Source organism: Euwallacea fornicatus, chromosome 4 (assembly GCF_040115645.1).
Source record: "Euwallacea fornicatus isolate EFF26 chromosome 4, ASM4011564v1, whole genome shotgun sequence".
In the NCBI taxonomy this organism is placed as follows: domain Eukaryota; kingdom Metazoa; phylum Arthropoda; class Insecta; order Coleoptera; family Curculionidae; genus Euwallacea; species Euwallacea fornicatus.
In genome coordinates, this window is record NC_089544.1 from 6,243,685 (window position 1) to 6,269,415 (window position 25,731).

Genomic DNA, 25,731 nt, shown 5'->3' on the forward strand with positions numbered 1-25,731 from the left:
TTGGGATAGTGCTTCTAATGAAAAGTAAAGATGACTTGCCACCATATGTATATAGCACCCCAAATCATTACCCTAACAGTGTGATGGGCATGCTTCTCTATTGTAAACTGAGGATCCCTTCTTTCACCTCGTCTTCTTCTTGATCTTGCCCGACCATCATGCATACCCAAACAGAATCTGGATTCGTCACTAAACACGATATTATCCCATTCCAAATTCCAATGCATCCGTTCTCTGCACCACTGCAGTCGAGTTTAACGATGGTTTATGATGAGGAGTAACACAAGATGGGGACGGTAGGAAATCAGAGGGGAGATCAGTTCAAAACTTCTTATCCGGTGATACATGGTTCGAATCCCGATTGGCCTTACATACTTAGCAAATCACTGATCTGCCAGCATTCTCGACGAAATGCACCTATCTCTTAGGGCCGTAATTCAAAGGCAGGGATCTTTGACGCTCTGTAGTTTTTCGTGATTGTCCAGTACCTCTGCCTCTGCATGTTAGCCCTTCTTGGAACCATGCCTGACAATATCTTACTGTAGTGTCTACGGTCCCTAAATGACCGACCAACCTCTCGTGGACCCATTATTTGACTTTTCTCAAACTCGCCTAATTGATGAAAATTTCACTGCATGCTGCGTCTAGGTATATTTAATTAATTTGAAAGCACTTCCTAAGCACATTATACACCAATAAATGAACATTTTCAATTATATTGTGGACATTTTATTGCAATTTTTATAGTAAAAAAAACAATCTAAAATTCCTGATAATCCATAAATACATTGATAAATATGATTGAAACTTTAATCACTTTTTTTGTTCCTACATACAAACATGCATACCAAACATTATTTAAATAAAACCATTTTTACGGGATGTTCTCTCCTCTATGTCACGCAGTATATTTTATGATACATCTACATGGGAATCGAAAAATTTATTGATAATGCCATTTTGAAAATCCGCAGATTTTCTTACAATCATCGTTCTGAGATCAGTCAGTCTCACGACAATAGGGTATTGGGCTATTGGGTCTCGGCATCGACCAGTATCGGCTTCACCTGTCAATCACCAGTTCTGCCCCACTCCAACCACACAATATCTCGAACGAACAATATTTCAACAAATTTTCAACGAAAATTACCCGGCAAAATTCGGCAACACTGTACATGTTTAGCCGGTGCTCGATGCTTTAGCTCGTGTTCGTCTTTTCCCCTATTCTCATTTACGAGCTCGCCCCAATTATTGTGTAGGAATACTCACGACTGCCGACTAAATAATAAAATTCCAACCAAACTTACCGAGTCCACTTTCGATTTCGAAACGTTGTCAAATAACAACACTGTAGAAATTTTGACACGGTCTTACAATAATTAAGTAGTTATTCTTACGCTAAGTTTGTGGTTGAAATTTGTTCTACATTCAAGAATTGTTATCGAAAAAGGAAGGGAAAATGGCGTCATACAGCCCTTACGTCCTTCTCGTTATCGCTTTGGCGTTCAGTTCAGGTAAGGACAATTTTTTGGGTTCTTTTTATATACTTACTTTATACTACTTGCAAAGTAAAAAATATACTGCTTCCTTAGTTGAAATCTTATAAAAAGAAAAATACTGCTTCAATACAAGTTTTTTTAAAATTTTGTTACATGAAACTATCGTTAATATATTGGTATTGAGAAGAAATTTTTTTGTAAATTAAAGTTTTTACCGTCTTACCGCCATTTTTCGCTAAGCTCTAACAGTTTTTGGAATATTTGCATTTGCATTATTACAACTACGATGGTGTGCGCGAAGCAACTTGCCTCGTGCCAGATATTAATGTTGCAATCCCATTAGACTAAACTAATTTTATGGGGCGTTTCGTCTAGCAGGCAGCTATTATTTATTTCAGCTGTTTTATGCTATTCTACAAAATGGGAACACGATTCCAGCATTATGCCATAATTCGTGCGTGTTATAGGCCTGGTAATATTAAATCGCAAATATTTCCAAAACTGCGTTCGCGCATTATATTTAAATTATCATCATTATAGCCAAAAGTTAACGTTATAGGATAATCCCGTTCTAGAGCAGTACTTTGTATGTAGTCTAGTGGTGTACACGAAACACGAAAAATCTTAGATATTTAAAAATATTTGCATGTAGCACGCAAACTTTCCATTATATAATATTAGAAAATTTCTTTGTACTAATTAGCACTTTTATGAGGTCATACGTTAAAAAGGAAATTTCATAAGACTCTTTGTTTTTCGTGGAATTCCATCACTTCACTGAAAAGTGCGGTATTTTCCTGCAAATCTATGGAATATTCTAATATACAAGTCGTCCCAGGTTTTATGATTACAACTTTCGAAATCTCTAGAAAAGGGCATTTTAAGGTTGTTATGAATATGGGTCATAATTCCTTTTACGGAATTCCTGAAGGATACGATAAAAAGAATTACATCACCATATCATGATATCTATGATTTTTATGGTTGAGAGATATTTATAATCAATATTATAGCACAGTTGTGATAAGTACGAAAAAATATTAAAAATGCCTTTAGTATTATAATCAAACGCGTATTATATTGTTAAGTGGTATATTTAAATCCTGCAATGATCTCCATTTTACTGTTTCAATACATATTTGTTTATCTACATATATAATAATTATTAGTACCCGCAACTCATATCTCCGTTATTGGCGACCTTTAATCCAAGTTTTTAAATTTGAAGTCACTTAACATTATTTATTGATGTGGCACTCTATGAGAGCATCAGTGTAGGATATTTGGCATAATAAAAAATGCAGAAATAGCTTTTATTCGCATTATCTTTTATATAATTTTCTTTAGTTTCTATGTATTTCACACCATCTAAAATTCCAATGGTGAGGCAAGAATTTTGAGAGGATAGAACGGAGTAAGAATTCAAAGAGTCAGTTCAAAATCGAGGATGAAGTTTTAAAAAGCGAAACATTTTCAACAAATTATTTCGATTAAAGATAAATTTCTATTAATCTTTTTTTTATGTTGAGGAAAATAGAAGTTTTTAAAAATATTGTCAAACTTAAAATATTTTTGGAAAAGATGTGCCATTTTTATTTTATTCATTTCGCTTGACTCAAATGTTAAGAAATCTATTTTGCGAAATATGTTCCCTGTATGACGCGTGAAAATTAAAAAATAGTGTCGTAGGTATTCTTTTCAAATTTGATTAGTTAGTGAGCATATACATTTAATCGATTTATAATTTGTATTTTCCATTATTTTTTTTACATGCTTTGACAGCCGCTGCTCTTCAATGCTACTCCTGCAACAGCGGAGACAGTGCTACATGTAAATGGGGCCTCACTTCTTTCACATACAACGTAGATACTTGCGGAAGTGCCGGGATCCTTGATGGTCTGGTTGGAGCAAAATGCTACAAAATCACTGCCAAAAGTAAGTTAAAACCAAAAACCAATAATAATACTGCGTTCTGCTACATTGACTAGTTATTACAATTTAAAATATTGCGCTTCGATTTGTAAGCATTATAATTTACAATGAAATTCTTAATGAAATCAATCAACTATAATCGTATATACAGTCATGTGCAAAATAATAGCATCTAGCAATAAAAAAATAGTTTTATTTACTTTAAATTCGTAATACATTTTGTTTCCCAATTGTGTTTTGTCTAGGTACTGAATGCATCTGAGATGAGTAGTTTAAATACAAATTTAAGTTAGGTTTCAGTATGTTGAAGGGACTTCCCCGAGTTGTATATTCCCACGCTTACATACAGCTGCGCAAAATAGTAGCACCACTGAAAGTGTTGCCGCATAATTTTCGGATTATTGTTCTATTTTTTATTTATTTTGTGATTATATCTTTTTTTGAATAAGTATTTTGTGAAACGCTGAAAATAAGTGGTTTAATTATGATTGTTAATCAGGAAAGTATAGGTCGAGCAAAACATTGCACATCGGAGCAATGAACTTTAATTCATACACTTTTGAATGAAGGCAAAACTTATAAATTTATCAGAGATCTATTAGGATGTTCCAATAAAATGATTAGCAATGCTAAAAAGTGGTCTATAACAACGGAAACACGCAGACGTAAGCAAAAAAATGTCAGAAAAAGATAACCGGAATATAGTACTCCTTGCAAAAATCAATATTTTTATTTCATTTACACAAATTAAGCAATTATTAAATATAAATATTAATACGTCTACTGTTCGACGACGTCTCATAAAACAAAATTTGAAAGGACATTCTCCTAGAGAAGCCCCTTTGCTTAGTAAGAAGCATATTTGTAAAAGATTGTAATTTGCTAAATGTCATTTAGGATGGACCCCCACAAAATGGCGCAATATCTTATGGATAGATGAGTCAAAAACTGAGTTATTTAGCAGTTCTTGAAAGAGGAACATTGTAAGACGTCCATTCAATACTAAATTTCCCGCACTCGAGTCCGCAAATTCGTTACCTGGTATTCCGATGTGTGATGGGATCCATACCAAATGGATCTTGCAGTGGTTGGTAGATAAGGTGTGGATGTCATCTTGAATGTTTTGAATTAGAGGATTAGAGCTGTAAGGGTCCTTGATTGCTTGTATTGCACCTAGTGTGTCCGAACAGATAGCAAATGTTTTGTTGTCTCCATTCAACACTTTCACTGCTCTATAGATTGCGAACATTTTCACAGGTCATAGAGCAATATTTTTACTTACCGAAGGATGTAAACAAATATTTTAAAGTAACTATTGAAAGCAAGTGGCAAAACCTCTGAAATCTATCCAACACGAAACTGTCACGAATTGAACCATCTCTGCTTCCTTTTAAACAACTTTAACTAAACAGAAAGAACACTGTGGCCATAAGAAGACTAAGAATAGGACATACAAGACTAACTCATGGTCATCTAATGGAAAGGACATCTTCTCCAAAATGTGACAGGTGCAATGTCCTGCTGACAGTCGACCATATCATCACAAAGTGTCCAATGTATAGTGCTAATAGGATCTCCTTTCAAATTAAAGATAAACTGCACAAGAACTTGCACTCCGCAGTAGATCAGAGAACAACCATACAATTCCTGAAGTCAATAGATATTTTTAACTCCATCTAAACGTAATCTTCATGTCTACTTGATATGTACCTGTACTCAGAACGTTTTGTATACTGTCAAATGTATGTTAAGTGCCAATAACCCAAGTAGTTGAGGCACTATAATCTTAATAAAATTAAAAAAAAAAACTAAATTTAAGCCAAAGTATACGTTAAATACCGTCAAACGTGGAGGGCCTTCTGTTATGGTTTGGGGCTGTTTTTCCTACTATGATGTTGGGCCCATATTTCGCATTGAAGGCACAATGAATCAATTTGTTTATACAAATATTTTTGAAAAAGTTATGCTCCCTTATGCAGAATGGGAAATGCCGCTATATTGGGTTTTCCAGCAGGATAACGACCCCAAACATACAAGCAGAAGAGCCTAGTAGTGGTTTAGCAATAATAGGGTTGAGGTTCTAGAATGGCCGGCACAATCGCCAGACCTCAATCCTATTGAAAATCTGTGGAGTGACGTAAAAAGGTCGATTTTTGAAGCCAAGACTGCTAACAGAGATCAGTCGTGGGAAAGTATTAAACATTCTTGTCAAAAAAAGATGTCAAAAATTGGTGGACTCAATGTCAATTCGAAGTAAAGAAGTAATCAAGAACAAAGGATACTCAATCAAGTATTAGTCAATAATAATTAATGTTAGTAATTTTTCCTTATAAATTAAGACTTTTTTTGTATTATAAGTTCCTTTTTATACATTGGTGCTATTATTTTGCACATAACTGTACTTTGACTATACTTGATGTCTAAATATCAAACAATTTTAACAATAAAAAAGTTATATCGGGCGAAGGAATAAAAATTGACTTCCTCTTTCAAAGACCCCGCGCTCTATTTCATTACTTATTGAACCTAATGATAGCTCTATTCCGGGCGAACTATTTTCGAATCAAGCAACGTTATACTTAGTTTTCAAGCGACTGTAATAGATATCACATAAATAGAAAATTATTTTATTATTTATCTTAGTAAAATGTTACGCGGTAAGTTGAATGAATGATTGAAGAAGGCGAGAAGCACAAAAAGTTCCAAAATTACACAGTTGCGAATTTAGTTCAACTTAACGATGTTAATAACTAAAATCTCACTAAATCTGACTTAACTTATATTCATCTTTATAGATTTAGTGATTTTAAGTTAAATACGAGAAAAACAAATTTTTATCCATAACAAGATGAGCTAAGTAATCCTGCTTTGATGCCCGGAATCTAGACCTCCATTTTATTTTCCGTTTCCCCGTATAATCTCTGAGTGGCGAGATTTGAGTCATTCTACACATATTTTACAAGTTTAATTACAGTGCTTATTGAACTGTAATTAAACTTGTAACTGGCTTATGCCATTAAAGTAGATACTTGAAACAATAACATGATTTTGAACAATGACCATAAGTAGTTTTTAACTGTTATTAAGTTGTTTTGATTTTATGTACCGTCTATTATGATTTTATAAAGGTTGATCTAATAAGAGTGCTTCGGATGATCACTACTTTAACGATTAATGGTTTTGGTCAAAAATTGTTATTACACTTATATGTAGAACTTCATAAGGCGCATTTTAAAAATATTTTCTTTTATACAAATTACGCAAAAAAGATAAAATGCAAACTTAAGTTTTTTTGTTAAATCAGAAACTAGGTTTTTTTACATATTTGAAATTAGAAGAAGAAATTAGGAGTTTGTATAACACTCAATAAGCCTGAAACAAATACTCCTTGAGAAATTTAACGATATCTAAAAAAGCAAGGGTTAAGAAAATTATATTTCCTAAGTGAAATGAATTATTTAATTATGGTTTTTTAAATATCACGTTTTAACAACAAACTATTTTTCAAATAGAAAATTGTTCTTTGGTAATTTGATATACAGGATACGCAAAAACATTAATTACATCTTGGACACTTACGATTTATTATATTTTTCTTATTTTAAAGGGAATGTATATATTTTTATGTATTCGGCAGAACCGCCAGCTAATGCCCTTTCAAGTGATTCTAAGGTGTTCTAGATCTATCTTTAACCGTTTCCCTTAAAACCATGTTTTATTTCTTTTCAAATAATATTACATAAAACAAAATACTCTCAGGGTATGTCTTGGATTGGTTTCCACGATTACAAAAATTTCTAAATAATGGCATTTAATTTTATAATTTTTTAATTGGAACCCTATATATTCAGGAAAATAATCTTTAAAATATTCGAAAACAACATATACAACGATAAATAACAAATAAATTGTGTTTTTATTAAAACAAAGTTGAATAACTAAAATATGAAAAGATATTTAGAAAAATGTTGAAATTTTTCAAAATATAAATTCGAAATAGCTACCATTATTTTGAATACAAAGTTCAACACGCTTTAGTAAAAACAATTTAACTTTTAACAGTATTTCTGGTGTGATAGCCTGATTTTATAGTAGCATTTGGTTTTTCGTAATGTTGTTATTTAAAATGAAATAAAACCACATTTTACGAAAACCGATTAAAGGTAGATATAGAGTACCTTAGTATCACTTGAACTGGTATTAACTAGGGGTTCAACCGAATACATAAAAACGTATACATTCCCCTTAAAACAAGCAAGATATAATAAACCATAAGTGAGCAAGATGTAATTAATGTTTTTGCTCACCCTATATATTAAATTACTAAAGAACAATGTTCAATTGGAAAAAGAGTTTGTTGTTAAGACGTACCAATGAAAAAGTGGTAATTAAGTAAATCTTTTTATTTAGGGAAAAAAATTGACACTTATATTTTTATGTTTTGATAAACTTCTTAAATTTTTATTTTAGACACATTAAGCGTTTGTATAACACTCAATCCTCAATCAACTCCTACTATTTTCTATTTTTAATTTGAAATATGTAAAAAAAAATAGTGTTTCATTTAAAAAAACGTAAGTTTGCACTGTATCTTTTTTGCGTACTTTGTATAAATGAGAATATTTTTAAAATACGCCCTCTGAGGTCCTACATATAAGATCAAAAATAATTTTTGATAAAAATTATTAATAAAGTTGTAATCGTCCGAGGCGCTCGCATTAGACCACTTTGAATAATATTATTTCACAGAACTACAAAGCCATTACACATTATAGTTATCATTCAAGAGAGTTTTGAGGTCACGCCCGCCAACAGGTTCCTCCACACCAAATATAATTATTGGGTCATTGCTGAGTCAACTGCGCTCTTATTCCGACTTTGCCTTGTGTTTTCATGTACCTGTATTTCAAGAACTTTTATTGTTTTTTTTGTTAATGGTTGCATTTTTCGAACCTTGACTTGTGCGATACAAAACTATAAATAATTCAGTTATCAACAGAATTGTTATGCGAAAACCGTATATAATTTTCTTTCGAGTGTAGCTGTAGCAAAGCTCATGAACAAAGTAAAGGTTACAGGTAGTCGAGATGTTGATAGGAAAATTGAAGAATTGAAATAAAGAGGTGTGAGTTAAATCTTCTGCGAAGTCGATAAAAAAACTACGAATTTTTAGTTTTTGGAAAACGAAAATATATAAATTTTTATGTATCATTACGTTCGGTTGTTACAGTGTTGCTATGTGATAAACTCTATGTGTATCATCAACCATTTTAAAAATAATTACTTCCACTTCTGCGTATCAAAATTCGGCTTTTCTTACGTCATGCTGTGTAAAATAGCTTAAATTATAAAATGGAGATTTTCTTTCTACCAGATGAATGGGAATCTCCGCCTTTTCGAGACATTTCCACGTACGCATTATATTTTCATTCCATATATGAAATTCCCCTTATACATTTATGATTTCTGTTTATTCAGACAAAGAAGGCACCGAACACATCGCAAGAGGCTGCCTGAATCCCCCGGCTCTCGGTTGTCAAACCATAGCCAAATCCATAGGCTGGATTTCTGAACAAACCAGAAGTGACTCTCAGGCAATCAGCAACATTGACTGCGTCACTTGCGACACGGACAAGTGCAACTCGGCCTCCAAGATTGCCGGATTCACACTCTTCGGAGTTTTACTAGCCATTTTCGCTTTCATGTTTTAATTTACCCAACTTATATTTCGGGGGCATATTATAATGTTATATGTGTATATCATTTAGGATTCGTTCACCTAGCTTATTATTAAGGCATGTGTCGTATATCAATGTGATTTTATTTTTAAATTGTGCGTATAAGCTCTTATTTTTAACATATACCTTGAATGTTTTAGTATAGTGTATAGGCCGGTGAATACCTGAGGTATCAAACGTTGCCTCCAGTAATCTTACAATTTTAGTTGACCTAAAAAACGTAGTTTTAGCAGAAAATACTTTGTTGCGCTCATTCGTAGAAAATAGCAATAATAGTATTTTATAATATGAATACATACGAAGGCCTTTAAAGCACATGCAAAGTGTTGTTTTGTAAGGCGTGGGAGCTACAACGGCTCTTTTACACGAATATTATACTATATTTTTTATGATAGATCATCAATACTACAACAAACCGCCGCTTTTAGGCGTCAAGAAGTGTTACAAATATGTCAAAGTGTGTGAACATGCCGGAATTGAAAGCTCTAATGTTTCCCTAGTAACCACACAAGAATCATAAAACCATTGTTATATTGCATACAAAACATTTATAATCGTTCGATGTGTCTTGCTGGCTAGTAATCCAAATATGTAAAACCTTGCTTCAACTTCCCATAAAATATATTATCTGTTAACTTCCTCTTATTGTTGGATAACATTCGAAAGTTTATATATTTAACAGAGACCAACTCATCGCGAGAAACAAATGTGCCGTCTATTTTTTATATTAGGATTTTTCCCCAAGGCTACACTTTCAATGGAGTTTTAACTCGATTAGCTATTTTTACACTTGCTCCATTTAGTTATACATGTTACATTTTTCGCCATTGTTTTATATTAATACCTATCCATATGTTGTGATATAATTTGTATTATCCAAAAATATTTTATAACTCTCAGCTTTCTGTTGAAATTTGAGAGAGCGCCTAAAAGGTGCTCGTATCCTTTTATTACGTTTATTAAAATTCTTTCTACAGCCCATTGGTTTTATTTATACTTGTTGGAAAACTACCCAACATCTTCACCCACTAATAAATTTAGTTATGTTGCCAACGTAAACCTTATTAATCACCCTTAAGGGCAGTGTTTACATTACACAACTGCATACACATTCCACACTCTTCCCATGCTCATAACTCTTCATCATTTTTCTCACACCTTCATGGCACCGTATTGATAAGTAATTCCTAGTCCTCGGCACTATAATTCACATTAATTGGTATGACTATGGGGTGGTAAAAATATAAATGGACAACTTGAGGTTCACATTCGGGGGGAAAAATTGAGATTAAAAAACAGTCTCATAGAATCTCTCACACAAAACGCAACGCCTCTTCAACATCTCCCCTATTCTCTTTTTAACTCCTACAGTCTTAGTAGGATCCCTTTACTGCGCTCAATTCACATATTAGTTGCCCTGTTTAAGTAAAAACTCCCAATCGTGAAAAGTTATTAACATTCAGTGATCGCTTGTGTTTTTCTAGTTTTCTTAAATTTTACAATTGTTATGACTTTTGTCACTTGTAAAGTAACATTGAAAATCTAGTGATACAAATACAAGTGTGTTGTTACCAAGTGTGTTTGTTTTTTCTGTTCTGCATTGGTTCAGCGCCAAATAAGCTGTGGTCCTTCGCACAAAATTAAAAAAGCTACGCAAAAGAAATACAGTCCCCTCGGCACTGTCAACCATCTGTGCCCCCCTTGGGTCTGGGGTGAGACAGCAAAAATACCATAGAAACTTGCCCCGTTCAATAATTTCGAATTGTTTGGTTATCGGGACATATTTTTTGAAAGTCAACTGGAAGATTTTTTTTTCCAATATAAAATTGAAAATCAGTAAATAAAGGACAAAAATAAATGAGAGAACCAAATGGGATCTTGAAGACCTGTGAGAAGTATAAGAGGATCATATTGCATCTCTCGTTGGGAGTAGGAAAACTGATTTTCAATCGCTTCAAGACCTTACTTCAGATAAACAAAATCAATCCACATCACTCTGTTAGGCTGAAAACGGCATCTCTCGTACTTTTTACCAATTTCCAACGCCGAATCCATGTGGCAATCGTCACAAAAAATTGCATTTATTATCAATCATCAAAATATATCGATTGCTCAAATTAGTAATCACAGTTACGATTTGAAAGTGCAGAAAAATGAAGCTCCGTAAATATACTTTTTCGAGTATCCAGGATATTGGTTGAGGTATTCAAGGCTATAGGATCCATATCAGACCAGTACACAAATAAATGACCTGTCATTTCCAATTTTTCCTAAAAATTTTCAATGGAAGATACTGTTTGTTAGTTCTCAAACTTATCCGCTAATGAAATTTTCTAGTTTTATTTGATCTATTACTTAAGGTAATTGTTCCACTCGCTCCCGAAAAATCAACATTTAGTTTGTGGATGATATGAGTTTTGAGACATTCTAGATCGTTTAAAATTTTAAATTTTAAATTCTACAAATTCTAAAAGATTTCACATTGCTTCATTACATATTCTTCAGGTAACAAAATCATAATATTGTCTTCTTAATTTTGAAAAATATAGTGACAGTTTTCTTAATCGAATCGGTGACTAAACGGGTACCCTTCCCTATTGAGTTATGAAATAGTACCTTCATTTCGCAACACAATTAAAGACGATCAAGTTGAATAAGTTTAAATATCTGCTTCTTTTAAGATCCTGATCGTACCGCAATTGAGCACAAATCATGTATGAAACCCATTAATTAGGTATTGCTAGTTGTGTCAATTCTATTATATTGTGGACCCATGCACTCGTTACATAAAACTATGCATTTCTTAACTAGTTATATGAATATAGCTATTTTCTTGCGTTTTCACATAACCTATTTTCAGATATGATGGTAACTAAACGGGGATGCAGAGAATACATAGATGGATCCTTGTATATCAACCTCCTTTACGGATGTCCCGGTATGTTAAAGAAAGAACAATGTGTAACGTGAGGGACAGATTTATGCGACTGGAAATTAGGACTTAAATTTGTAACATTATTTAGGGACTAAAATTTATTAGCTAAAAATAAATTTCATTGAAACTTAAATAAAATAAAAAATAATAAGAAAATTACTGATAATCATTAGATAAACCGGACGACAAAAACTCCCTTTTCTTAAGTTCCTCCTTATTTAGTATTTAATACCAATAAATACATACATACACGGTGACCTATTTAAAACATTCCACCTGAAATAACTGGAATGGATTTTTTTTTCTTCTGAAAACACTGAAACACGTTAATTTTATTTCGAAGGGGAATACTTTTAGATCATAAGTTCATAGATGTAGAATGATCCCCCTAAACAGGATGGCAACCCAGTCAAGAATCTTAAATGGTACGGAGGATCAAGTGGCACATCAAATCAAAGATATCTCAATTCTTTTTGTAAGAATGCCGAAATTTTTTTGCTCAGCTTTTAAATATTGTAGAAACACCGGTTTAAAACATCGGTAAAATAAATCGAAAAAAATTAAATTTTAAATAATGTTTTATTTAAATAAGTGTTCAAATGGCGATCCATTTACTTTCATACAATAATAAACTCTTTGTTCAACCTCTTCCTGAACATTTTGTAGCATTTCGGGAGTTATTTCACCATATGTTATTACTATTCGATGGTTAAGATCTTCGAAAGAGTTAGAATTTGTTTTATAAACATCAGTTTCTAACCGACTCCATAAGAAAAAGTTCAATCATATTGAATCAGGCGATTTTGGGGGCCATTCAATGAAACCTTTTCTACCAATTCAATATTCGGGAAAATGTTAATTCAAGAAGTTACGTGCCGGAACTGCATAGTGTGAGAAAGCGTCATCTTATTGCAAAAATACATCATTCTCTAGGATTTGATCGTCGTTTTCAAGAATATCCATAATGTGAGCGTAGATGAAATTTTTTTTTTGTTTTTTTTAGGGTAGGAAACCCTTCGAACCTTCGAAAGGTACCCGGTCTGATGTTGTAGCGACCTGGTTATGTGGGATTCATCCCTAAGTGGGACGCCTACCCACTAAAACCCTCCCCTCTTCACCCTGGATCCTCCCCGGAATCGCCGCCAGGCATTACTTTAGGGAGGGAGTGGAAACTTCTTTCCTAAAGTCTTATTGTTTCTTTTGTTCCTGTATTATTTTATTTATCTATTTATTTACTTATTTATTATTGTTTTTTTTTTCTGTTTCACTCGTCATGCTCCTTCTCTATCACTATCCTCTTTGCCAAATCACTTATCAATTTCCAGTTTTCCATCTTCTCAATCATTATTGTCATCAAGTTTTCCGATTTTAATTTTTCCCCTACTCTCTCCTCTACTATGCACCGTTCCGTTCTTCATCTAGGACATTTAAGTAAGATTCACCCTTCTGATTATCCGGTAGAAAAAGAGGTCCAACAATGCGATATCCCAAAATCCCAACCCATACATTCAATATTTTTGGATACAATGAATACCATTCTTTCATAATTCTAGCATTCGAACCACTCCAATATCTGCAATTATGTCTGTTGACGAAACCATTCCGAAAAAATGTGCACTCGCCGGAAAACCATTTAGAACATAAAAAAATGGGATTGATCAAAATGTTTTCTTTTACTCATCACCTCATAAAATTGCATACAGCGATCTGGATCATGTTCACTAAGCTCATGAATGAGATGTATCTTATAGGGATGAAAACTATGCCTTTTCAAGATCCTTTGAACACTGTTATGTGGAATATCTGATGTCGTTCTTAATTCTCAGATGCTTGAACTATTTTTTTTTTAATTTATGTGATCCAGTTCAATATGTCGCAAATTGCAATCTGTGCAACCTCGTTGGTAATGGTGTGTCGCCTTTTATGTTTTTTGTTAGCAACGGATCGAATCTTCATGAATTTAGATATTAAATTCGTCACATAGAGATGGTTCAAATTCTTATCGGGATGTTTTCCATTAAAGATTCTTGCAGTTTCTCAGGCTATTTTATTTTATTTTTTTAATAGATGGTGACAATTTCAATCCTCTTTGCAATGGTGTAAACCATGATGCTTTGAATCATTGAATAACTTGACAAATTTCGTGGTACAATTGTGAGTAATGTAAAACGGAAATAAAACTACCCATTCAATGGTAATAAAACACATCGCCTTATCTTAAGAATTCGATGATAAACATTATTTCTTTGCAGTATTGTCGAGTCTATTATTAAGTTTAGGTAATTTTTTTCGATTTATTTCATTAGTGTTTTAATACTGTTTTTTACAATATTTAAAGATGGAGTAACAAGATTTCACCATACTTGTGAAGAGAATTCAAATACGTTTGATCTATTATGTTACTTGATCCCCCGTGCCACTTAAGATTTTTGAAGGGGTTGCCACCACATTTAGAGGGATGATTTTACACTTATGAATTTATGATCTGAAAATATTCCCCTTAAAAGTAAAACTAACGTGTTTCGGGGTTTTCCGCGAAAAAAAAAACTCATTCAATATATTTTAGGTGGACTATTTTAAATGGGCCATCCTCTATATCAAAGGCCTGGCAACATTACAAATAAAATAATTTTCATAGAAATTATAACATCAGCACTAACCATTGGTCAAAATCACCGTATCTATGGAAACTATCTTCGTGGTAATCCAGCTTAAGAAGCATTAGCCCTTGGGCGCAGCTTTCAAGCTTTTGATAAAAAAAACAATAGGATAATTCCCTTGGAAATGTAGGAATTAGCCAATATCCTGATTTCGTCCTTTCTATAGAAATTATTTTGCTATCAAACTAGAAATGTCAAAAACTGAGGCTCAAAACTACTGCCAAAAATCGGAACAGGGAAAGTTTCGAGTTCTTTAATCTATTGGCCCCCATGAAAACGTAATTTCAAGACGACATTACAACTTTTTGTAACTAAGAAATATTAATTACATAGATATATCAGAGTAAGATTGACTTATTTTGGGTCAAAAATTTTTACAGGCAAAAAATTTAAATTGAAATCACCATTTGAAAAATTTAATTAAGTACCTACATAGCTTTTTACATATTGCTGGAGTTGGTAAGTGATTTTGATGCTTGAAGACTCATTTATTGAGTTAATGTGAAAAATTGAGAAACATGCTCATTAAATAATTTACCTAAATGGTTATTAATATTACGTACAAATTAAAGATGCAGTATTGAAAAATGCCGGTGTTCGCGACCTGACTTCTGGTTTATTTATTAAGGTTTCCTGTTAGCTTTTCAAATTTCGACCATTCCAAACTATAGCAACACCGTTTTACTTCAAAAAGACAAAACTGGTGTGCCTTTTCTTTTTTGCTATGTTTCTTCATATTAGTAAGTAGTATTGCAAATGTACAGCGATAATCCTTATGTTGAGAAGCCTATAGTGAGTTTATTATTAAAGCTGACAAAGAAACTTCAAATACCAAAGTTAAGGTTTTCCTTCTGAGTTTTCAGAATATGTAGTAAGAAAATATAGATTGCCATTGTAAATTATAAAAATAGTTGATATAAAGATCATGGAAGGAACAAATTAATCATCTTCAATATTGTAAGTATTCGGTCTTGATTTGTAAATGTGCCATGACCGGACAGATTTTCTTTCAATCTCAAGAGAGTGAATTTATCAGAATACCTTCTATCAAGATAGTGATTGAAATATGCATATATGTTGCGAACGAAATTTCGAAGTTATTATTACCTTATATAGAACATTTCGATATATCATATTTTCCTCGATTTTCGTAAAGCAACTTCGCTACATATTAGTTCCAATATGCCATAGTCATTTTGAAGCGACAAAAGTTTTTTCCAATTATGCATAAATTGACTACCATTTATATTTCAAAAAGTAGGAAGGTGTTCTATAGCGTCGACCATAAAATCCGCATCATATGGGAAATTTTTTTACTTATGAACTTGGTTAAATTTTTTATTTTTCCTTCGGGTTATGCTTCAGAAATTATGAGAAATAACATACAAATCGAAAAACAAATAACTTTCCATAACTGTCAAATTGCATTTTTTAGACATTCAAAATCTATCATTATTTTTCAAATTTTTGAAAAATTACAAAGGAAAAAGTTTCTCGGTTTCTAATTTTCTGCCAATGTCCTAATTTGCAATTTTCACGAACGACTTTAATTTTTAAAAGTTTTTTGTACTTCTGTATTTCCAAAGTATTCACATCGCTGAGCAACCTTATACAAATAATTACAAGTATATTAATGAGCATTAATTACTTAAAATTCAGTAATAAATTCATCTTTTTGAAGAAAATGTAGAGTTCATTAAATATGCTACGTATGCCTTGATGCAACGTTGATCTAATTTGCAAAGAAAATATTTAGTTTACATTATTTCTTTATTTTTATAAAGTTTATCACACAAAATTAGATATCAACAAATATCAACGCAAAATGATTGTTGGTGATCGATTTGAATAATTTGGAAATTGGTCCATAGGTAGAAAATAAAAAACTGAGAAATGTTTTGTTTGAGATTTTTTAAAATTTTAAGAAAAAATGGCAAATTTTCTAAGTTTTTGAAAAAAATGCAATTTGACAGTTATAGACTGTCAATTGTTATTGGATTTGTATGTCATTTCTCATCATTTCTGAAACACAAGCGAAGGCAAAGTTAAAATTTATCCAAATTCTTAAGAAGAAGAATTTCCCATATGATACCGGTTTTATGGGTCTCACTGTATAACAGAAAAATTGATTATTTATATCATTATACAAATTTGTGTTCCTTAATAATGTAGCAATTATGTTTATGTAACTAACGTAATTACTACATGACGAGGGTTTGTTAAAAATTCCTAGAATCTAGCTTTTATTTCCAGCTCTAAAACTAAAAACTCCATTAGACGTGTGTCCATAAAAACATATAGAATGCTCTTTTCTAAAGTTAAATTTTCCGGAATTAGAATAGTGTTCTGGGTGACCTTTTGTTATTTTGGTTCCAAAATTGAAAATTTTTACGTGAAAATGTCTTTTGCTATTATTAATGCGTAATTATAACTGTTTTTTAAGTTTTTAAAATTAAGAAGATTCGCTTTATAAAGTTTCCTGCCTATTTTGTTGCTTCAATAACAAAGTTTCGAATGGATTTTTCAGAACATGAGGAATACCTTGAGTAAAGTAAATATATGTCAATGCTTATTACTGCGTTGACCTGCTACACCTGTACCGACGATACCACTTGTAAATTTAAATCGAACTGGACAACTGTACACGCCTGTAGCGAATCAATTCAAAACAAAATAGAGGTCACTGGCATGTGCCTTCATGAAATTGACAGTGATTTGTTGAAATACATTATATGCTCTCCTCACATATCCAGATTTATTAAAATACTTTTTCTAGTGGAACAAAGTTCTACAAAGTACATAAGCAGAAAATGTATCACAATCCTTTTATGCTAATCCACTGCAAAGCTATCTACAACTGTTCAGATGTACATAAGCATGCAAGTCTTTGTAAAATTTGTAACAAATTTCTGTAATTCTACGTCTGGTATGAATTTTGACTACTCCACTTTTTCTCTCAGCTATTTATGAAACTTTTGCGTGGGTCGTTATACGATTGTCATTTGTATAAATTATAGTGGTTTGATTAAGTACAACTCTATATTTGCTTTCAAACGTCGAATAAAAAAAACCACTTTATCCGGTATAAACTTTAACACACGAATAGGAGGTAAGTGGACAAAATTTGTTAGGAAACCTATCTATCAAATGTCCATTATTACCGAGAAATCGAAGCCCACATAATTTCACCAGAAGGATAATTTTCATAAATATCATTATACAAAAATATAATAAATAATTATTTTAAAAGCTATGCATTGGTGAAATTATTAATTTCTATGCTAAATATCTTCCAGATAAATTTACCAATTGTTCTTAACGAGTAAAACTTATTTATAAAGGGCCGTCATAGCATTAGCAGATTCGATTTTAGTAACGTAATTTTGAAAAAATTATTTCAATGGTCATTCGTCGAATTAGATTTTCATTAGTTGGTGAAGTTAAAAAGATATTACATTTATGGTATAGATGTGGGTTATCTCTTTCTACATCATTAAGGTGATTTCAGACGTTGGCAAGACGGACAAAAACACCGTGCAAAAAAAACGTGGTAAAGGAGTTCATCGTTTAATATGGTGCCTGTGAAGGTGCCTTTACTTCAACGGAGAGTCCAAAAATAGGTATTATCACAGTTTCATAAATTCAGAAAGTTTTTATGGATGGCATAAACAAGAGTTCTTTTCAAATTTGGAAATGCCATCTATGATAATCATATGTGATATGATATATATGCGGTATTTTCAGTTCTAATAATTATATGCTTACTATTTATTATCCATATAATATTTAGTGAAGTTTTCATGAACACCATTCTCATGTTGAAAGTATATCAATTCTAATAAATGCCAGAAAGAACAGTCAAAATAACCTCGTTTAGTGTTAGTGCACATGATAGAGCCACCTGTACCATTTATTCATCTTGTACTTTAAGTTATTGAGACGTCACTAATATACCATGGCAGGTGAAATTAATTTTTATTGATATGCAAAACGGCGGAAAAAATAGAAAAACTCCAGAACCGTCACTATGTAGTTCTGATTCAAAGACAAACTAAAAGCGAATGTCACTGCCCCCATATAATATAATAAGGCTTTATTGTCCATTTCTGAAAAAAAAACAATACGGACCTGCTTGTTGCCCTCACCATTCACCTACAGTATAGGAACCAGGCAACACTGTTGTCGTTGCCAACTTTTAAACTTCACTTCGCAGACAAAGTGAACGCGCCTTAATACCATCCACCAGATTAATTAATAATTTACTTATTAAACAGTAAATATGGCGAAAATATTGTGCCTTTTAGCCCTGGCAGCTTTCGTCCAATTTGGTAAGTAAAAATCAATTTTTAAACCATTTTTACACCTTAAAACATTCGTAATTGGTCCAAAATTATATTTATCACTTAAGTATCGTGTTTATTTATAAATTCTTGTTCGAGCAGATGATTTGTGATAGCTATATGACCATCTACAAGTGATAATTATTAGTATAATGCTGGCCCGACAAACACATAAATCTATAGCCAAGTGTTATGTTGGGAAGACCATAAAGGTCATAAACTATCTTTAGGGATGATGAAAGGGATTCAGCTTTCATGTATGGTTGTTGATTGTAATCTTAAGAGAGACTAACCAGATGAGTCGCCCTTACTGGAGAGGCATCTCATTAGGTCCAAATTTGTTACTAGATGAACTTGTGTTTAGATCGCTATTCGTTAAAGAATATATATATTATTCAACAATTAAATAGCATTTATTATTACACTCTCGATTTATCCTACATAATTTGACGAATTAAGAGAAGTGGAAAGCTCCAAGAGCTTATTTCTTCTATGTCGCCTTCGTTTAAATTAAACCTACCTATTCAACAAATAAATTGAGACTTACGTAATCCGCTGAGAATGACTTAATTGGAGTTTAACGAGCTGAATTATTTACAGGACAAGTTACCAAAACAATAATTCTGCTAAATAAATATTTAGATTGATTATTTATACCATTGCTTTTAATAATTGTAGTTTGGCTAGTGGTAAAACTCTCACGCATATCTTTGACCATTTGCAATATTAAAAATTCAAATGAGAATTACAAATATAAGTATGACGTAATCGAAATTGTATCCGTGAAGAATAAATTACTCACCTGTATAAATAAAAATGGGTTCCAAGACCTTGTTGTGATTGCACTAATAAGAACCAAGCCTAGGTTATTGGTCGAATCATCAGGGTCGTCACGAATCATTGGTGGTCTAAAATACAAAAATATTGATGAACAAATGACTTGAAAACCAATATAGACCAAAGTATTGGTAACTTTATCTTGTAGTTAATTATCATGTAAATTCAAGAAAGTAATCCAAAGACCTGCCGCTATTCCATCGATTCTATAGAAATATTCGTATAGATGCTATCGACCTTTGAGAAAGTAAAATTAATTATTTGACAAACTTTATTGTAGGTAAATAAAACGAAAATAATTTATTTGTAAATTATCAATAGTTTCCTATTGCATTTCTAATATTATTCTTTGATATTAACAGCTAGGATATTTTTGTTGATGACTCCACTATGTTTAGCCTTGGTCAGCGGTACGACCTTTCCTTGGATTCGGTTAGTTTGAGTTGTTTTAATTAGAAATCCCATTAGAAATGCTGGGTTTTATTGAACATTTTGGTGTCAATATCACTGTAAACTAAAAATCAATCAGGGTGGACTTATTTTTCCAACCACCAATATCAATAGTAGGATTAAAAGAGTCTTTCCCGAGCGGTAGCAAAAATTTCCATTGTGAATGCTCATGTTCATAACCTTTGATGTATAGGTTTATGAAAGCAGTAATTCGATGATTACTCATGGTTTTTCCGCCATTTTCCATTATACAAAATGTGTTGCTGACCTTGACATTGCAATAGAGTAATTTTCCATTCATATCTAATGCGTTCTGCTGTTATAGTCGCGTATATTATATTAATATGTAACAGAGATGTGAGTGGAACAATAAAATATTTTTAGAGAGGAAAAATATCTAAATAATACATAGATATTTATGTTCGATTTTATTACTCTATGATTCTGCTTTGTATCCATTAATTCATACATCATAGTCCTGGTATAATAAAACAGGTGAATTTATAATCCTTCTAGAAAAAAGAAAATAACATAATGTATTTACAATGGATCTGATAATGACTAAAAAACTGAGGTTTCTGGGAGACATTTACGTGAGTTGGATGGATGCAAAAGCCTTTTAGCAAGTAATTTAAGTAATCGGGAAGTATCTTAATTATTAATTTAAAGTTAAGTTCTGGCAAATTAACATGAAATCGGGCATAAACCATTGCATGTAATGTGTACGTAATGAGATTAGTTTATACGAAAAGTCGACTTTTTAACGAAAACACCTTATATACAACATATTTTGTTAGTATCTAAACGGCCTATTTAAAAGGGATATTTCTGGTTTCGGTATGTGCGCGTATCTATACCTCATTCTCCAATGGGTGTCCATGCTTAAGTCTAGTTGTTTTGGAAATACAATCTCTTGTGCGGGAAAATTTGTTAAAAAGAACACCCTGCATTTTCTGGGTTATTTAGAAGTATAAATTCAAAAGGATAAATTCTCATGTCTTCTTGCTTAATCCAAATAAGAAAATATCCAATTTATCCTTGTCTAAAAGAAAATCACAATTTAACGAAACAAAAACCAGAGTTATACACAAAATAGTCCAAGAAAAGGAAACGAGTTAAGTGACCGACATACATACGTATGTAAGATTCGCGGTTCAAGGGTGGAGAGAAACAACACAATTCTCAGAGCACTTCTTTATTCTCCGTGAATCAAAAATGGAATATTTCGATACAACCCGGTATCCATACACAGAACACATCCCCTCTTCCTGAGAGAATCGATAAGATGGAAGGGCTGTCCACCCTTTTTCGCACGGGTACCAAACCCCTAAACGCCATTCTCACCTACGCTGAAGGAATTTATAAACAATCCTCTCTTCTCACGCTAATCTGGGGAAGAGCTTGGTACCAAAAGCCTGTACTACTTTCAGATAATGCCAATTAATGATCTTAACATAAACAAGAAATGCGAGGGGAACCATGACAGCCCTTTTACCATTTTCTCGCACTTATCTTGAGAGGAATTTAGAGCCAGAACCCCGTGTTATTTTCAAATAATTGATTAATAGTTTCAAAATGGACAAAGAATGCTCACATGTATAATGACCAAAATTTTTTATACTTTCCTGACACTGTACATAAAAATCTTGAAAATCCCGTGAAGATATCTTTACAGCATTACTTATGACAATGTAACATAATATATAAACAAACAAAGCTTTGGTATGTCATTGAACTCCCATTACGTGTTTTTCACCGACAAACCCCACAACTATAGATTTTTCCACAGAAAATAGACTAAAACTAACTATTAAGGAACTACGCCACAACCTTACTTCGCATACACAATTGCTGTTAACGCTCCCCATTTTCCTGTAAAAAGTTCCAATAATTTACTTTTTCATCCATAAAATTTTTCTCCTTTTTTGCTGTTGATTTTCCCCTAATCTGAGCTATCCGTTTCCATAACTTATCGATCCCAGTACCTTTAGTTTCGACTATATGAAAATTATAGTGTTTGCGTGAAATTGCATTTTTGTTCAGAGCTTGCAGAGTCGGACTTTGCTTATGATTTATTTTTTTTATGTACACTTACAAGTTATCTTATATAGTTTGTTACACTATGATTTATCCGTATTATATTATCAGTAATTAGCATGATTAATAAAGTAGTTGTTATTGACGAATATCTTGTTATATTATTAATCATGAGCTAAGTCATAAACATTAAATGGCACTTAACTGGGGAAAAAATTATTTCACCATATAATAAATCAGTGGCATATTTTAATGCATTTCCTGTGAAAGTATGACACGTTGCTCCTCTCAAGCCCATTTATATGCAAATCCGAGGTACAAGTATTTATCTTTTTTTTTTAAATAGTTAATACATGATTAAAGGATAAGAAACATTTTTAAACTAGTCAAATAGTATTTCATATTAATTTTAAATTATTGTACAAAAAAGTTCTAACTCAGAAGTTTGGTTTCATTACAGGAAGGATTGCAGAACATTGCATTCTAATCGTATACATCTAATATCAGTGATTAGTGACTACTGAGCCACTAGAAATTATTAGAAATTACAGTTCGCATGATTAAAAATTACTCTCTATAGTAAATACACGTAATTTCCTTCCTTCTCTTAAAAAGAAAACAGAAACATGGTTACAATCCTTGGAAGCTAATTTCAGTCTTGACGTTATAACACTCCAAGTTTCCCTAAGTACTAATTTTGTGTTGATCTTTGAATTGTGGTATTTGAGTATTATAGCATTTTTAATGAAGTCTAGGGCTTGAAATTGAAATTTGGATCTCGATTTTGTGTTGCAGGTTTTCAATCTCAACACTTCACATTATCGCTTTTTATGCACATTGGCGTTTGTACGCAACCATCTGTGCGCTAAAATCCCTGAACTTTTATTAATTTAATTAAAAATAAACAGTTCAATGAAAGAAACTTTTTGGAAGTGCATACCAAGAAGGTGATGAAGGGGCCGAAAAGATTGTACAAATCGACCAAATATTCCACATTTCTAGTGCCTCTAGTAATTTTAGACACAATTTTCTGCATTTTTGCCGAGTAGAACACATAATTCTTTCGCCAATTGATCTGTTCTTCTCCGATTTACAAAAAAGTGCTATATTGAAAAAGTGGATAATAAAACAAAACCGGGTGTGGGGTGTCACTCTTAATTTCTAAAAAGCAAAAGTGAAACTTTTCAACCTATTTTGTGTTATTAAAGTTTTCTTTTAATCAAAAGAAACGTAAAATAGCACAACAAAAATTTAATTTTATTTAAATATCGATGACGTCGTGACGGCTTTTTTTCACATATTTAGAATCATGTAACTTCTCTGTGCCTCGGTGCATTTATAATCTGACCTAACAGTTGAATGTTCTCATTATTTTTACTTGCAACGGAGTATTTGCAAATGCCTTTCGACCCAAGTCGTTTTTGAGATATTTACAAACCTATTAAAATTAATTAGTTACCCTAATAGCGAACTTAATGTCTCACTTTTCCAGCCTATTCCTTGGAATGTTACACTTGTGACCCTATAACCTGTGCCCAGGAGTCAAGCAAATGGGGCAAAGTACCTGGATGTGGTAAAACCACCAACAATGACCGTCTTGCTGGAGCATGCTTGAAACAGGTCTTCACTGGTGAGTTTTCTTATACCGATGCATTCGTGTAGAATTTCTTTTCACATAGAATTTCTTGTTTCATAGACAACAACAAGAAGGAAGTGACCATCAGAAAATGTGTCATCGCCAATAAAGATGAGAGTGGAAAACTTTCCTTCGAATGCAAGGACGGAACTTCCCGTGTTTGTGAAGTTTGCAGTCAGGACTTGTGCAACTCGGCTCCTGCAGTGAGTTTCAGTTTTGTAACTGTCCTGGGCGCAATTGCAGTTTTCCTCATTCCTAAGTACTTTTTGTAAACTGCGAAAGACTTTTTAAACGATTTTTTGAGCGACTGTAATGAATAAAATTTCTATGTAAACGACCTTTAAATTAAGTTATAAGCTATACAGTACGACCAAGATAAAGATGCACTGAGGAATATCGGAAACTCATACTATAATATTCAGAGATTAGTAGTATCCAAAATCTAAAAAATCTAATTACGTCATCTTTTACACAGGAAAAGATTTGTGTAAAGTGCCTTCTTATCTTGGAAAACCTGAACACATTTTCTGTTACCTACTGAACCTTTTTTAACCATGTGTTAAAATAAGTGAAATTTTTGCGATCGGCATCATACTTTTGTTTTTATGTACTATTAAAAATTTTCAAGGTTACTTTTATGAATTTATTATTAATTTATGGGAATTTTTACATTAACTGCAGCACTGAGATTTACTGTAACCAATAATACTACTTCTTTCTATATTCTACTTATTAGTATTGTTATCGTAGAAAATTAAATGTTGGGTTCGTTTCAATGTGAATGATACAAATTGTTTAAATAAATGTTAGTATGTATTTTGTATCAATTTTTTTACGACTGTTAACCTGGGAAATTTTTAAGGACGGGTATAAATTTGGAATGTTTACATTTTATACAAAACCAAGTAAAACGAATATGCAGTAATGAAATTATAACATAACAATGGAATGCAAATTTGCTTCATGACTACTTGAGTTTGTTTTTAGTGGCAATCGATTCTTACAAGTAGATAGAATTTCAAATTGAACACAAATAATCACAATATAAAGCAAAAAATTGAAAAATTTCATTAAAAAATTCAAATTACCCATTTTTTTGTCACGCAGTTTGTACTTATTTTCTCACAATAGACCTCGAAAAAAATTACAAATATATCCGGACAAAAATTAAAATTGACAATTGTTTTAATTTGACATGTTTTGAAAACTGTTTATTGTAAAAAAATCCGTTATTTATACACTTTTATTAGGGCAAAAATACGATGGAATTATTAAAGAAATTTAGCATCTTTTGATTCGGATACATACCTAATAAAAATGTATATTTTTTTAACCGGAAGCTGTTTCATAAAAACACTAATTTTCTGAAAATTTAGTGTTAAAGTAAGTCCAACAATTATAATTCCATGTCAACTAATCATCGTGAATCATTGCAAATCCTATGTTTTTAACATCACATATTTTTATATCTATTACTAACGTTTTTTACGAGTAAACGCAACGTTTACCTACTATTTTGGTATGAGCCATAATGTGAAATCAAACAGTGGTGAATTTACGTTAAATGAACAACAATAAGTTTACAAATATATAAATGATCTAATGCGTGACGTTTGCTGACGGGAAGAAGCGGTCATAGAAAAATCAATGTTGTTAAAATAATTAGG

At 32.2% G+C, this 25,731-nt stretch overlaps 2 protein-coding genes and 1 long non-coding RNA gene across 3 annotated transcripts in view; 2 read left to right on the forward strand and 1 right to left on the reverse strand.

The window, feature by feature from the left end:
* Positions 1-25,731, reverse strand: part of LOC136338886 (uncharacterized) — a 36,226-nt gene that overhangs the window by 6,356 nt on the left and 4,139 nt on the right. The window contains exon 2 of the long non-coding RNA XR_010732028.1: positions 19,907-20,012. This is a non-coding gene — a long non-coding RNA (uncharacterized lncRNA). The remainder of the gene's footprint in view (positions 1-19,906; positions 20,013-25,731) is intronic.
* On the forward strand, positions 1,176-10,146 carry LOC136338875 (uncharacterized). Its single transcript, XM_066281653.1, has 3 exons — positions 1,176-1,514; positions 3,282-3,434; positions 8,910-10,146. Exons 1-3 carry the CDS (start codon positions 1,460-1,462, stop codon positions 9,140-9,142), a joined length of 441 nt encoding a protein of 146 aa, XP_066137750.1. The 5' UTR covers positions 1,176-1,459; the 3' UTR covers positions 9,143-10,146.
* Positions 18,932-24,880, forward strand: LOC136338878 (uncharacterized). Its single transcript, XM_066281655.1, has 3 exons — positions 18,932-19,092; positions 23,921-24,058; positions 24,125-24,880. The coding sequence occupies exons 1-3, from the start codon at positions 19,044-19,046 to the stop codon at positions 24,334-24,336; spliced, it is 399 nt and encodes a 132-aa protein (XP_066137752.1). The 5' UTR covers positions 18,932-19,043; the 3' UTR covers positions 24,337-24,880.

Coding starts and splice junctions, on each gene's coding strand:
- LOC136338875 (XM_066281653.1), top strand. CDS start 1,460: ATGGCGTCATACAGCCCTTACGTCCTTCTCGTTATCGCTTTGGCGTTC. Junction 1,515..3,281: donor CGCTTTGGCGTTCAGTTCAG/GTAAGGACAATT, acceptor ATGCTTTGACAG/CCGCTGCTCTTCAATGCTAC. Junction 3,435..8,909: donor CTACAAAATCACTGCCAAAA/GTAAGTTAAAAC, acceptor CTGTTTATTCAG/ACAAAGAAGGCACCGAACAC.
- LOC136338878 (XM_066281655.1), top strand. CDS start 19,044: ATGGCGAAAATATTGTGCCTTTTAGCCCTGGCAGCTTTCGTCCAATTT. Junction 19,093..23,920: donor GGCAGCTTTCGTCCAATTTG/GTAAGTAAAAAT, acceptor TCACTTTTCCAG/CCTATTCCTTGGAATGTTAC. Junction 24,059..24,124: donor CTTGAAACAGGTCTTCACTG/GTGAGTTTTCTT, acceptor CTTGTTTCATAG/ACAACAACAAGAAGGAAGTG.